Genomic DNA, 13,802 nt, shown 5'->3' with positions numbered 1-13,802 from the left:
AATCAAGGGAATGGTGCCAATCCCCACTAATTAGGGGATTTGTCTCCTTTCCATTTCAACACTCCCCTTCAAGCTAGTTTGAAGATATCTTCCATGATAAGTTTGCTCACTAGATTTTCAAATTGTTTCTTATGTAACCCCTTTGTGAGGACATCAACAACTTGATCAATTGTTGGAATGTAAGGCATACAAATTACCCCATTGTCAAATTTCTCCTTGATAAAATGATTATCTACCTCTACATGTTTTGTTTTGTCATGGAGAATCAGTTTGTGAGCAATGTCACATTAAACCTTTGCCGGTAAAAAAATAAGAACCTTCAAGTCCAATCTTTTTATCCACATAACCTCACAAATCCCGTGGGCTAATGAATGGAATTCGGCTTCAACACTACTTTTGGCTACTATATTCTATTTCTTCCTCCTCCAAGTGACAAGATTACCTCTCATGAAGATGAGCCCGAAGTAGATCTTCTATCTGTAATGCTGCCCAATTTCGTCGATATAGGCCTTTATGTGTAGATGTCCTCGTTTTTTGAAGAACAATCATTTTCCAGGCGTTACCTTTAGATACCTTAGGATTCTGTTGGCAGCTTCAAAATGCTCTGAACCTTGCGAATGCATAAATTGACTTACAACACTCACTGCAAAAGCTATATCAGGTCGGGTGTGAGATAAATAGATGAGTCTATCCACAAATCTTTGGTATTTTTCTCTATTTACCACATCTTTGGCTTCGGCAGGTTGTAGCTTTAAGTTGGGTTCTATGCGAGTTTCAGCTATCTTGCATCCAAGCATTCCTGTTTCATTAAGCAAATCCAGAACATACTTATGTTGGTTGACAAAGATTCCCTTTGTAGATCTTGCAAATTCTATCCCAAGGAAGTACTTTAGGGGGCCCAAGTCCTTGATCTCGAACTCATGAGCTAGTTTCCTCTTCAGCTCTTCAATCTCTCTCTTGTTATCACCAGTCATTATTATATTATCCGCATAGGCAATTATAATTGCTCTCTTACCGTCACTAGAGTGCTTGAAGAACATTGTGCAGCCCACTTGGTTTTGAGTATAACCATAGCTCTTTACCGCTTTTCCAAACTTTTCAAACCACATTATTGGAGACTGTTTTAGACCATACAATGATTTTTTTAGACGACATACCTTGTTGGTACCGAGGCTCCTCTCAAATCCAGGTGGGAGGTCCATAAACATTTCTTCTTCTAAATCGCCATTTAAGAAGACATTCTTCACATCGAGTTGGTGTAGAGGCCAATCAAAATTCATCACGAGAGAGAGGAGAACTTGAATAGAGTTTATCTTTGCCATTGGACCAAAGGTCTCTTGGTAGTCGATGCCATATGTTTGGGTGAACCCCTTGGCAACAAGCCTTGCCTAGTATCTCTCTATGCTCCCATCTGCTTTACATTTTACAGTGAAGACCCACTTACAACCTACAATTGTTTTACCACTTTGTAGCTTCATAATCTCCCAAGTCCCATTTTTTTTCAAGAGCATTCATCTCTTCCTTTACCGCTAACTTCCAATCTGGGTCACCAAGGGCATCTTGAATAGTTCTTGAAACATGCAGGTTAGAAATCTTGGAAAGAAAGGATTTATAGTGATTGGATAGTTTTTGATATGACAAGTATTTAGCAATCGGGTGTTTAGTATAAGATCTCACTCCTTTTCTAGTAGCAATAAGGGCATCAAGATCGGACAAGTCAAATAAGAAAGAATTTGAAGGAGTGAGTTTAGTGTTACCCTAAGAAGAAGAAAAATCATCATTCGGAGATGCCGATTGTTCAATTGTTAGAGGAATATTCGGATTGATAGTAATTTTTTGAGTTTGCCTTCTTGTATAAAACTAAAGCTTCAGTTTTGGATCGTTTTGATCCATTTATGGTAATTCTCCCCTTGGTTCCAATCCCATCATGCTGGGCACCTGTGAACTAAATACATTCAATTCCGTATTATTTGTTTCCTCGAATTGTTTATCAAGGTGTAGTGGAGTATCAAACATGGTTGGAAGCGGATCATAGATTTTGAAGAAGTATCATCCTCAACATGAAGATTCAAAAATTTATCTTCTTCTTCCACAATATTTATACACTCCCCCTGAAGATGATTTTTGAAAAAATAAGGTTGAGTCTCAAGAAAAGACATATCCATACTTAAATACGTTTTTTTGGTCATAGGATTAAAGCATCTGTATCCTTTTTTATTGAGAGCATAGCCCAGAAAAATACATTTTCTAGTTGTAGGATCCAATTTGGAATGTAATATTTGTGGAACATAAACAAAACAAGTGCATCCAAAGACCTTTAAGGGTAACTCAGAATATAGCTGGCACATGGGAAATAATTTTTTTTTAAAGAATGTAAGGAGTTTCAAAGTTTAGAACACGAGTGGGCATTCGATTGATAAGATTGGAAGCAGTTAAAATCGCATCACTCTAGGGGTATTTGGGAACGTTCATGGAAAACATAATAACCCTGTCTACTTCATGTAAATGTCTATTTTTGCGTTCAACAATACCATTTTGTGGGGGGGTTTCATGACATATGGATTGATGTAAAATTTATTTTTCTTTTAAAAAACTTCCAAAGATTCATTAAAATATTCAATTCCATTATCTGATTGAGGAATACAAATTTTTGTGTTAAATTAAGCTTCAATCATATGAAAGAAATCCTTGAAAATTCGAGACATGTTTGATTTCATTGCAAGTAAGTAAACCCAACAAAGTCTAGTATGATCATCAATAAAAGTTACAAATCACCTTTTGCTAGATAAAGTGGAAACCTTTGAGGGTCCCCAAATGTCACTATGTATCAAATGGAATGGTTTTGAAGGGCAGTAGGGTTTTGAAATAAATTTAACACAATGATCTTCAGATAAATGACAACTTTCACATTGAAACATAGAAGGATCCACTCCTTTAAACAACTTACGGAATAAATGTTTTAAGTAAGGAAAACTAGGATGGCCTAACCTAAGATGCCATTGCATTATTTGAGTAGAAACAAAAGTATAACTAGTACCACTCAATCCGTGAGCTTTTTTATGATGAAAGACATCCTTGTCCAAATAGTAGAGTCTGTTTATCTCTCTAGCACTGCCAATCGTCTTTCTTGAGTTTTGGTCTTAAAAAGTACAGTAGGAATAAAAAAAGATAACACGACAGTTAGAGTCTTTTGAGAGTTTACTAACAGACAAATGATTGAAGGCAAATTTAGGAATATGAAGTACTGATTGAAGATCAATATTGTTAGAGAATTTAAGGAGACATTTACCTGCAATAGGTGAAAGACTACTATCTGTTATTCTTATTTTTTCACTACCGAAACAAGAAATATACGAGTTAAATAGATGTGATAAGCTAGTCATATGATCAAATGCTCCTAAATCAATGATTCAGAAAAATGATTTAAAGGAACTAGATAGGGCAAAGGAATTTCTACCTGAATAGGCCAATGAACAATTAGGTGTACCAGGTGACAGATTGGGCTTTAACAATCTCAGAAGTTGATTAATTTGCTCTTTGTTGAATGGTCCTGCTTTAACTTCATTAGCAATAGGTTGGGAGCACTTCTGTTTGGATTTCCAGTTGGTTGGTTTTCCATGAAGCACCTAGCAAGTTTCCTGAGTATGGTGTGGTTTGTTGCAGTGCTCACACCAAACACGAGGCTTCTCTTCATTTTTTTGTTGACGAGAAATATGCCGTCCACTGGCATTAACGTTAGCAGTAACAAACGCCATATTTTCAGATAGCCCACTTGCGCCACTATTCTTCTTGCCTAGCATAACAATTCTTCAGCTTTTTTCGCGCCGTACTTCGGAAAAAGCTTCGCTTAGTGACAAAAGAGTATTTCTTCCAATGATCCTTCCTCGGACTTCATCAAACTAAACGTTGGGTTCAACAAGGAATTTAAACACCTGGTTAGCATCGCCCATTTGTTGATAATGCTTGCAATCATCAAGACTTTTCCACTCATAAGTGTTGAAGAGATCCAGATCCTACCATATACGCTTCAAAGAATTGAAGTATGTGGTGACAGTGTCGTTGCCTTGCCGAATCTCATCGAGCTTCAAGTTAAGTTCGTAGATTTGGGATTGATTGCCCAAATCGGAGTACATGGCGGTTACTTTATCCCACAGTTCATTTGTTGTAGAAAAGCACATGTAGTTTGGGCTTATCTCTTCCTCCATGGAGTTCACAAGCTATGTCATCACCATTGAATTCTCTATATCCCAAATTTCATACATTGGGTCCTTACTGCCAGGAGCTGGTGTAGCACAAGCCAAGTAACCGATCTTTCCCCGTCCTCGAATGTACATACAAACAGATTGAGACCAACATAGAAAATTGGTGCCATTAAGACGAATAGTAGTGTTAAGAATCCTACATTGCCTCCACAAGGGAGACCTAGGCTATACATAAGGAGGAGGATCCCTCCACCTGTAAAGCTAACTTTTCAAGTTGGAGTTCTACCTCTAACTTTTCACATGGTATCAGAGCTAACCCTTGGCTGTCGTGGTCATGGACCAGTACCCTGCCCGATCATCTGGGCATGTATCAGTTACTGGAGAAGTTTCGGCATGGGGGGGAGTGTTAAGAATCCCACATTGCCTCCACAAGGGAAACCTAGGCTATATATAAGGAGGAAGATCCCTCCACCAGTAAATCTAGCTTTTTAGGTTTGAGTTCTACCTCTAACTTCTCACAAGTAGTAATTTGTACCGGGTGTGAGTCGGAGGAGACTCAAGGGACTTGGAACTGAACTTGATCAGACTGTGGCTGATGGATAGGAGCAGTTGATGGTGGCGAAAGAGGCAGTAAGAACAGCACCAAGAGAAAGATCAGATCTGGTTATCAACAAAGACCAGATCTGGGTGTGTTGTCAGGCAAGGATCCGGGGACCAAGGACGCTGGACAGGAGCAGTGACAACAACTGAGATAGGCTGCCTGGCTTAAGGTTTGATGGTGTAAGGATGACTTCCTTGCTCTGATACCATATAAGCTAAGAGAAGAAGAATTTCTATTTCACCATGAATGAAACAACATGACTTCTCTCTTTTTATAGAGGGAGGATACAACAAATTAGGATATTTTAATTCTAAACTATAATCAATCAATCAAAGATTTAGGCCACTAATCAAGGGATTGGAGCCAATCCCCACAATTAAGGGATTGGGTCCAATCCCCACTAATCAAGGGATTTGTCTCCTTTCCATTTCAACACTTATTATGATAGGATTTTAAATGAAAAGCCCTAGAGATGAATTGTAACTGAAAAGCAACGTCACTTTCAGAAACTGTAAAATGAAACCAAAATGAAGCTGATGTAGATGACTGCTACTTTTTATTTCCAGATGTTAACTGATAAGAGTTCACTATGTGCAGGATAACCCATTAGTTATTGAGTGTTTTGATTTCAACAACAGTGGTAATCATGGACTTATTGGGTAACTGTCGAACGAATAAGCATTTTGCTTTCTTTTTTATTTCCTGTTTAAGATTATATTTTCAACCATCAGTCTAATAGGTTTAGTATTTCATATTTTCTGGATCATAACATCTAAAATTATATGTAATCTATTTTTGACAGTAAGGTTCAGAAATCAATTGTGGATCTAGAAAAACTTCACAAAGAAAAGACTGGCGCAAATTTTATCTTGCCATCTTCTCGTCACCATGGTCATGAGAAGGTATTGTTATATAGTCAGAAGATTTCAGCAACGTGCGCATGCTTGGTATCAGTTTTATGTCTGAAGGTACCTTTTATTTATCTGTAGGTTCTGAAGAGTCAACTGTTTGTGGATGGATTTCGTGAGAAGAAAGTGTACAGTTTCCTTGATTATGTTTCTAGTGGATTTGAGCTGAACTTTTTGGTAGCTGTTGATTTCACTGGTGATTAATTTTTGTCCATTAAGGAAACTGCTATTAGGCACACATAGAAACATAAGGCTAAAATATTTGTTTTGGTGATTCACTTGACTTGTTTTAAACAATGAAGTTTGAATTTTGACCAGCTTCAAATGGAAATCCTCGAAGTCCAGATTCCTTGCACTACATTGATCCTGCAGGGCGGTTGAATGCTTACCAGCAGGTAAGCCTGTGCTGTCCTTGGCTTTGTTAAATCAGGGATTCCCTCTTTATGAATGAAATTTTACATTACTTAGTTGTAAGGATAGTAGAACCACCATAAAGAGAAAAAAACATGAATCTCTGGAGGTTTCCTGCTGTATGACCTGTAGTATAATTGATAATTCTACAACCCAAAGGCATAGAATAGACCATTGCAGTTATTGAAAGTGATAAACATGATAACATGTGGTGCAACTGGTCTCTGGGGGCACATCCTGTTGGTTATCCCAATAAAATATGCCAGCCTAATAAGAAATTACCAACTTTTTTCTTTACAAGGTATAAGCAAAAACTGGAAGAAAAAAATAAAAATGAAGTGCAACAGAGTGATCGTAGCCATCAGCACTCGTTCTTTTTATAATCTAAAAGCTACGGGACAGTGAATTGATTAAAAAAGGTTGCGTATGTAATGTAGTTGCTCTAGAGAGATTTATGGTTGATGCATATGCAATGTAGTTGCTAAAACAATTGCTGGATGGTGCATTAACTGAGTTCTAAAGCCAACTAGTCATGTTTGTTAAGCAAGGGTCAATTCATCTTTAGGCTATTAACATCCAAACTGCCCTTGAAATTTATTTTACATACAGCCTTTCAATTTCTTTTTCAAAGCTAATAGGGAAAAGAAGTTATTATACCTTGGGTGCGTAATTATTGATTTAACTCCTTACAGGCTATAATGGAGGTAGGGGAGGTCCTACAGTTTTATGACTCTGATAGACGCTTTCCTGCTTGGGGATTTGGTGGGAAGACATATGATGGTTCAGTATCTCATTGCTTTAACTTGAATGGAAGTGCAAGTGACTCCGAGGTAGATCTCTCTTGCAAGCATAATCATCTGTCTTTTAAATAATCTCTCTTGTAAGCTTCCCATATTATTCTAAGTAATTAAGTACCTACAAGGGTTAATTATTATGTTTAATGCCTGGAAACGTCAGAACCACTGATCTGTGCATAGGAGAGTGGTATTGATTTTCAGTGGGATTTTGTTGTTGCACTCTCCAGTGTGATGAAGTAATGTTGTTACCAACAATAATTCATAAAACATGTATGATAGCTGCAATTTCCATAGCACCCGCATGCACACAATCGTGACAGTTGTCCCTTTTCTTTTTAACAGGTTGAAGGAATAGAAGGCATCATGGCTGCTTATTCCAGTGCTTTGTACAATATCTCACTTTCTGGGCCCACTTTATTTGGTCAAGTGATCAACAAAGCTGCAGAAATTGCAACTCATTCCCTCTCTCACAATATCAGCAAGTATTTTGTCTTGCTTATTATAACGGTACAGGTTAAATGATATAGAATTTCATGGTGTGTCTTCTTCCTTTATTGGTGTATTGAAATAGTTGCATTATCTTTACAGGATGGAGTCCTTACTGATCTCCAGGAAACTAAAAATGCTTTAGTTAGGGCATCTGATCTACCCCTTTCGGTTCTTATTGTAGGAGTTGGCAATGCAGATTTTAAACAAATGGAGGTATCCATCTTTTCTACAGTAAATTACTGAAGCAATGTCAACTCTTTTGTATTAACATAACAGTTCACTACCTTTTCTTAAGAATGCGAAATTTATTCCTGAAATATCCAACTTATGGCGTCGTATAATTCTTGCTTTGTGGCAGATCCTTGATGCGGACAATGGACAAAGATTGGAGAGTTCAACAGGACGGATAGCTACAAGAGACATTGTGCAGTTTGTTCCATTGCGTGAAATATATGGTGAGTGGATGCTTAGTTTGGAGAATTGATTGGTTTAGAGTTTTTTCCTCATGGAGGCAGAATGTTACTGGAATCTTGTACAATTATCTCTTTAATGCTCTTTAATTTGTTTTCTTAAATTAAGTAATTAACCATTTAATTTTAAATTATATCATAGATGTGAATTAGACAAAAAAGAAAAAACTTTGACCAAGTCAACCGTTGCATTTGACTAACAGTATTTTAATAGGAGGGGATAAAATGTCCCAAAAGTTTATATATAAAAGAAGTTTAAGTGACTTTTATTACATTGAGAAATGTCAACTGTATTTTAATCATTTCTGCAATTTGCGACTTCGGTGTATCATAATTTTCACATATAACTAAGTGTGTTAGGACCAAAGGTGGAGCTTCGTATTGTTTAAAGCAAATTGAAGCATGGGTACCTAATCTAATACCATTATAAATATAGAATTTCTGTTTGATGGTTATATGATGAATCTGTTTGCTTAATGGAGGAGATATCAGGCTTTAAATTATTTTCATATTTCCAACCAACCTCATTAACAGCACGTTATTATTTTTAAAGAGTACTGCTGTTGAAAATAGCTATATATGAAACTTGGAACTGTCAAAAAGTCCGTATGAACTGAACTGAAATCACCTTCAAGCTGACTGGTTCATCATGCCTTACTTAACTCACACTCAAGCTTTTGGCTTTGGTTGGAATTAGCAGAAAATCGAACTCAAGCTAAACTCAAGGTTGGCTTTGGTTTAGGATTAGGAAATATAATCTTGAAGTAAAGAGCTCATGCTGTCAATCTCAAGAAGACAGGTTCAGTCTTGGAGTGGTGTCAGAGGGCTATTTCTTAACCTGAATTTCCTGTTTGTATGGCACTAAGGTCCACATCCTAGTCTCAGCCAACTTTTGACACCTGCAATGCACACAAAAGCACAAAGGCACAACACTTTATAGGACAACCTTCCAACCTCTATTAGTTAGCAGAGTAGGTTGGGGGGGTAACACTCTTTGCCTGGATTCACACCCATGACCAAACTATAAATAGGCACAAGTTACGTGCCGACCATGTGTCTTTCAGTTGACAACCCCAACTGCTAGGTAGTGACTTTGTTGACATCCCCAACTGCCTAAGGATGTCTGGAGAGGCAGGATCTCTGTGAGAGTATGTCTCTAACCAACACGAGCAACTGCTGAGTGTGGCAGGAGCGAGCCCATGAGCAACCATCCTGTGCCAGCTATGCCTGTGCATCAGTTTGGCATAGGGTCACGCAGCTCTTGCACCTGTTGGGAAAACCACCTCATCTGCTGTTTAGGCGTGACGTGCCATTGCTTGCTAGAGTCTATGTTTGACAGGGTCTATTTGTTGTCTTGGTTATGAATTAGGGAAACTGACTTTGTGGTGTTTTGCTGTCACCCTAGCTAACAAGATTGACTACTTTCTGCAGGTGGGCAGATATCCGTTGTTCAGAGTCTATTGGAAGAGCTACCTGGTCAGTTCTTGACTTACATGAGCAGCAGAGACATCATACCACATTCTGCCAATGCCCCTCCTGCTCATGACCATCATCCATACGGGGTCTAAACCTTTATAGTAGGAACATCATAAATTGGAGGCTAAAAGTGGCTTTTGCTTGTTTGGTTATGATTTTCATTTCTGATTTTCTGTGCTTTTACAAAACTGGTTTACCAAATGCATTTTCTTGAACTTGTGTAGTTTTGAAACTAAAACCATAACCAAATGAGCCGTGAATGCCTCTTGTGTGATGACTTCACTTTTGTGTGTATATGAATGAAAGTGGAAGTCTGGAAGTTAAATGAGATGTGAAAGAGAAGGAATAGGAAAGAATTGTTCATGGTTGCATGGGACTATAGATTGGGGAACATCTGTGAAATACTTTTATCCCAGTAGGTGCTACTTCTTGTATGTAGACAAATCGACTGGTTATCCGTTCTAAGTTTCTGTATTGTTTCTTAGGCATAAATAATAATTGTATTGTACTATTTGTTATTCAATTTAAAATTCCTTTGAAATTATAAAATAAATTTGACTGAGTGTGTAAAATAGATACGTCATAAAATGTTTGGTTGTTAAACTTTATTATGTGTAAAATATATATATGAAGACGCCATTGTAGCTGTGATTATATAAAAATAAATAAAATTAGAAATTAAGTTATTTATAATATGATTAAAGTAACATTTGTTAAGAATTAGATATGTTATTTAATGTGATTTAATAAAATAAAAAAATTAATAAATGCACTTGCAAGGGTCTTGGAAATGTAGTAAAAAAAAAAGAAAAGAAAAACAAACTTTCGAAAGGATGATATTGGAATTAAAAATTATAATTATTATGATTAAAGTGATTAAGAAGTTATAATTATATAATTGATTGTATTTAATTGCTAAAACAATAAATTTATTAGTATTTTAAATTATCAAATTAGTCACTTAGATATTATAATAATAGAAGAAGACATTGTATCATTCAGAGCAAATCACTTATAGCTTAATGAGAAAGTATCAAAATTCAATTGGAGTAAACAAATTTTCCATGACAGATTAGAAGCAGAGAGAGAGAGAGGGTATCTGTAAAAAAATATTTTTATTGATGGAGAGACAAAAAAACATTGTGAATGTGTAATTTTTTTTTCTTAGTCTTCTTCTATGGTTGCTAGTCGTCGTGGTGGTCAATAGAGTATTGAATTAAGACAATAACTAAAAAAATAAAACAAAAAAAATCAATAACTAAATTCTATTATAAATTCACATAATATTTTCCTCTTATTCTTAACTTTTAGTTCCATTGTTTGTTCTTTTTCAGTTTTTTGTTTCAATATAAAAATTGAGCATGTTTTATTTGATAACAATTTGTTTTCCTTTCAATATTTTCAAAATAAAAAATTATACACATAATTTATATTCATATTATGGGACAGTAAAAGATATTTTTTTATTATAACTTCATTGAGAAAACAATAGCACCTTCCATACCTACGTGACTTAATATACTCCACACATAAGTTGCACTACTTAAACTCTTTAAATCCAATGGTACTATTATGACAGAATGACAAAACTTCTTAAATATTAGTTATTGAACTATATATTAAAATATAAAAATATCACTAAATTTTAATTTATAATAAAAAAGTTACTAAAATTTAATTTAGTATATTATTTTATAACTATCATTAATTATCACAAATTAATTGTTACTTTTCATCAAAATATGATATTTAAAATTTAAAGTATAATTAAAATCTTAATTTTATATCATTTTACGTGTGATTTTATATACAATTTTATTGATTAAATCATATCAACCCTCATTTTGCAAGTAAAATTGAACTCACATGAACCACTCTCAAATTAAATCTCGTGGCTGAATTATTTTTAATACAATACTAATTAAATTGAATAAATTATATATAATTTTATTAATTAAATTATTCTATTTTTTTAAAATTAATATTTAAACCACGTGAATCCTGTATTCCAAATTAAATCTCCTGAAGAGACTCACAAACAACCCCTACCCCCAATTTCACTCAATGTAAACCCTTCCCCAACAACACATACGCGTGCAAATAATTATCTCTCCTTTTCCCCCCCCCCCCAAACACTCAGCCAGGACCCCCAGTGCACGGGCACACAAACAAATAATTGACCCCCCATCCCTATTTCCACTCGCCCCTTTCCCATAAAATCTTCCAATAAATCACTCCCTATCTCCCCTCCCCCCTCATCCTAGGTAGCTGCAAATCCCCCACATTTCTACTCACCCTATTTTGGCCCCCCCTCCCCGTGTCCCCATGAACACCCCCCCAATTAAATTCCTGAACCACCCCCTTTCATTCCCCATTTAAACCCCACGCCTTCGATGAAACTCTAAGCATCAAAATCTCACTTGCAATTTACATTCATTCTATTCATTTCTTAATATATTTTAGTCCACCATCACCTTTGGTATGTTGCTTATATATTTTCATCTCTTAAATTTTACCTCGCTCATTTTGTCTAATGAGCATTGTCATTTACTAGTAGTATTGAAGACATACTTTGTAGTTAATTTATTGATATATCTTATGTTGTCCTAATGTGTTATTTTTAACTGGAGCGTAATGTTTTTTTGTAGGGATGGAATCACAAAGTTCTGATAATGTGTATCTTCCTCAAGTTTCCATTGGTTGAATTCTGAAAATTTGCCAGGTATTTGAATCACACGAGAAGGCTTACACTTTTTACAATGTATATGCACGAGAAATGGGTTTTAGCACTCGAATTGCAAACAACAAAAAGAATAAGGAAACGGGTGAAACTATATGGAAGTTATTTGTTTGCTCTAAAGAAGGAAAATCAGACGAGACCTATCAGATGTCTCATAAAAATGCTATGCCATGGGTTGGCGAAAGAAATCGTGGACATACACGGCTTGGGTGCAATGCTAGATTGTCGGTGGTGAAGTAAGAAACTGGCAATAGTTGGGTGGTTAGCCACTTTGTGGAGGAACACAACCATGGTCTAACTACTCATAGTAGAGTACATTTGTTAAGATCACACCGAAAAGTCTCGGCGACAAAGAAGACACTTGCGCAATAATTTTTGGAAGCCAATATACCAACATGTCAACAAGTGCGACTGATGGAGATAGAGTCGGGCGGTCCATCATCGATGGGTTGTACTGAGAAAGATATTAGGAATCATGTTAGCTTGTTGCGTCAAGAACAAATGGGTCATGACGCTGAAACACTAATTTAGCATTTCACATTTGAGAGAGAAAAAAATTCAAACTTTTTCTTTGATTACGATAAGGACTCGGACAATAGGATGTTTCGTTGTTTTTAGGTTGATTATGAGTTAAGAAGATCATATGCCTTCTTTGGCGATGTCATGGTGTTCGATACAACCTACAGCACCAACAAGTACTCGATGATATTTGCCCTATTTGTTGGTGTAAACCATCATGGATAGACCATTATTTTTGGTTCCAGATTATTAAGTGATGAGACAATAGAATCATTTGTTTGGTTGTTTTCGAAGTTCTTAGAAGCCATGTCAAACCAAGCGGCCCCTGCTGTTATAATTGTTGATCAAGACGCTCCAATTTCAAAGGCTATCTCGATGCTATTGCCGTTCACTCTACACCGATTTTGCATGTGGCATATTTTGAACAAGTTTTCGGAAAAAATCAACGCCATGCTATATAATGAGTAGTATCACAGGCTGGTAAATATTATTAAACAGTTTGAATCGCCTGAGGAGTTCGAACAAAGGTGGACTGAGATAATGGAGACCACCAATTTAAGCAACAATGAGTGGTTGATCAACATGTATGAAATACGCAATCGATGGGTACCAGCATATGTCAACCATGTATTCAGTGCAACAATGTCTAGTAGCCAAAGGTTTGAGAGCAATCAGTCATTTTTGAAGATATATGTCAACAGAAATAATTCATTAATGGACTTCATCACATGTTTCAATAGAGCGTTAGCTTATCAACGCCATGAGGAATTAGTTGCCAACCATATTTATCTCAATGAACAACCAAGGTTGACCTCAGTTGTTATGATGGAGCAACAGATGGTATAGATATACACGAAACATATATTTTTGTTGTTCCAGAAGGAAGTTGAGCAAATCAACTTCTACATTTGTTCAAAGAGATCAAGCTCCGTAAATGCTAAGGTGTACAACGTGGAGCGTTTTGAGCAAGGAAAAATTTTTGATAGGCACCGAGAATTGATTTATCACCCAGAGTATGATTTCATATCATGCAGTTGTCGAATGTTTGAGTTCGATGGTTATCCATGTCGACACATGCTGTGGTATTTGAAGAAAAAACAAGTCATGTTGTTACCGAAAAAATATATTTTAAGGAGATGGACAAAGAATGCAAAGATTGGACCTGCATAAGAACCTTTAATTAGTTCAT

General features: G+C 36.1%; 1 protein-coding gene across 4 annotated transcripts in view; it reads left to right on the top strand.

Annotated features, from left to right (window-relative positions):
- Nucleotides 1–13,802, top strand: part of LOC127801254 (protein BONZAI 3-like) — a 47,588-nt gene that overhangs the window by 10,179 nt on the left and 23,607 nt on the right. For all 4 annotated transcript variants that reach the window (XM_052336194.1, XM_052336192.1, XM_052336193.1 and 1 more), the window contains 9 exons: nucleotides 5,401–5,462; nucleotides 5,606–5,705; nucleotides 5,793–5,907; nucleotides 6,030–6,106; nucleotides 6,815–6,952; nucleotides 7,262–7,426; nucleotides 7,508–7,621; nucleotides 7,767–7,863; nucleotides 9,310–9,448. In XM_052336194.1, the coding sequence (XP_052192154.1) occupies nucleotides 5,401–5,462; nucleotides 5,606–5,705; nucleotides 5,793–5,907; nucleotides 6,030–6,106; nucleotides 6,815–6,952; nucleotides 7,262–7,426; nucleotides 7,508–7,621; nucleotides 7,767–7,863; nucleotides 9,310–9,446 (1,005 nt within the window). In that variant the 3' untranslated portion in view covers nucleotides 9,447–9,448. The remainder of the gene's footprint in view (nucleotides 1–5,400; nucleotides 5,463–5,605; nucleotides 5,706–5,792; nucleotides 5,908–6,029; nucleotides 6,107–6,814; nucleotides 6,953–7,261; nucleotides 7,427–7,507; nucleotides 7,622–7,766; nucleotides 7,864–9,309; nucleotides 9,449–13,802) is intronic.

This window comes from Diospyros lotus, chromosome 5 (assembly GCF_014633365.1).
Source record: "Diospyros lotus cultivar Yz01 chromosome 5, ASM1463336v1, whole genome shotgun sequence".
NCBI lineage: Eukaryota > Viridiplantae > Streptophyta > Magnoliopsida > Ericales > Ebenaceae > Diospyros > Diospyros lotus.
The sequence above is the reverse complement of the archived record's forward strand: the minus strand, read 5'-3'. Positions and strand labels throughout refer to the sequence as shown.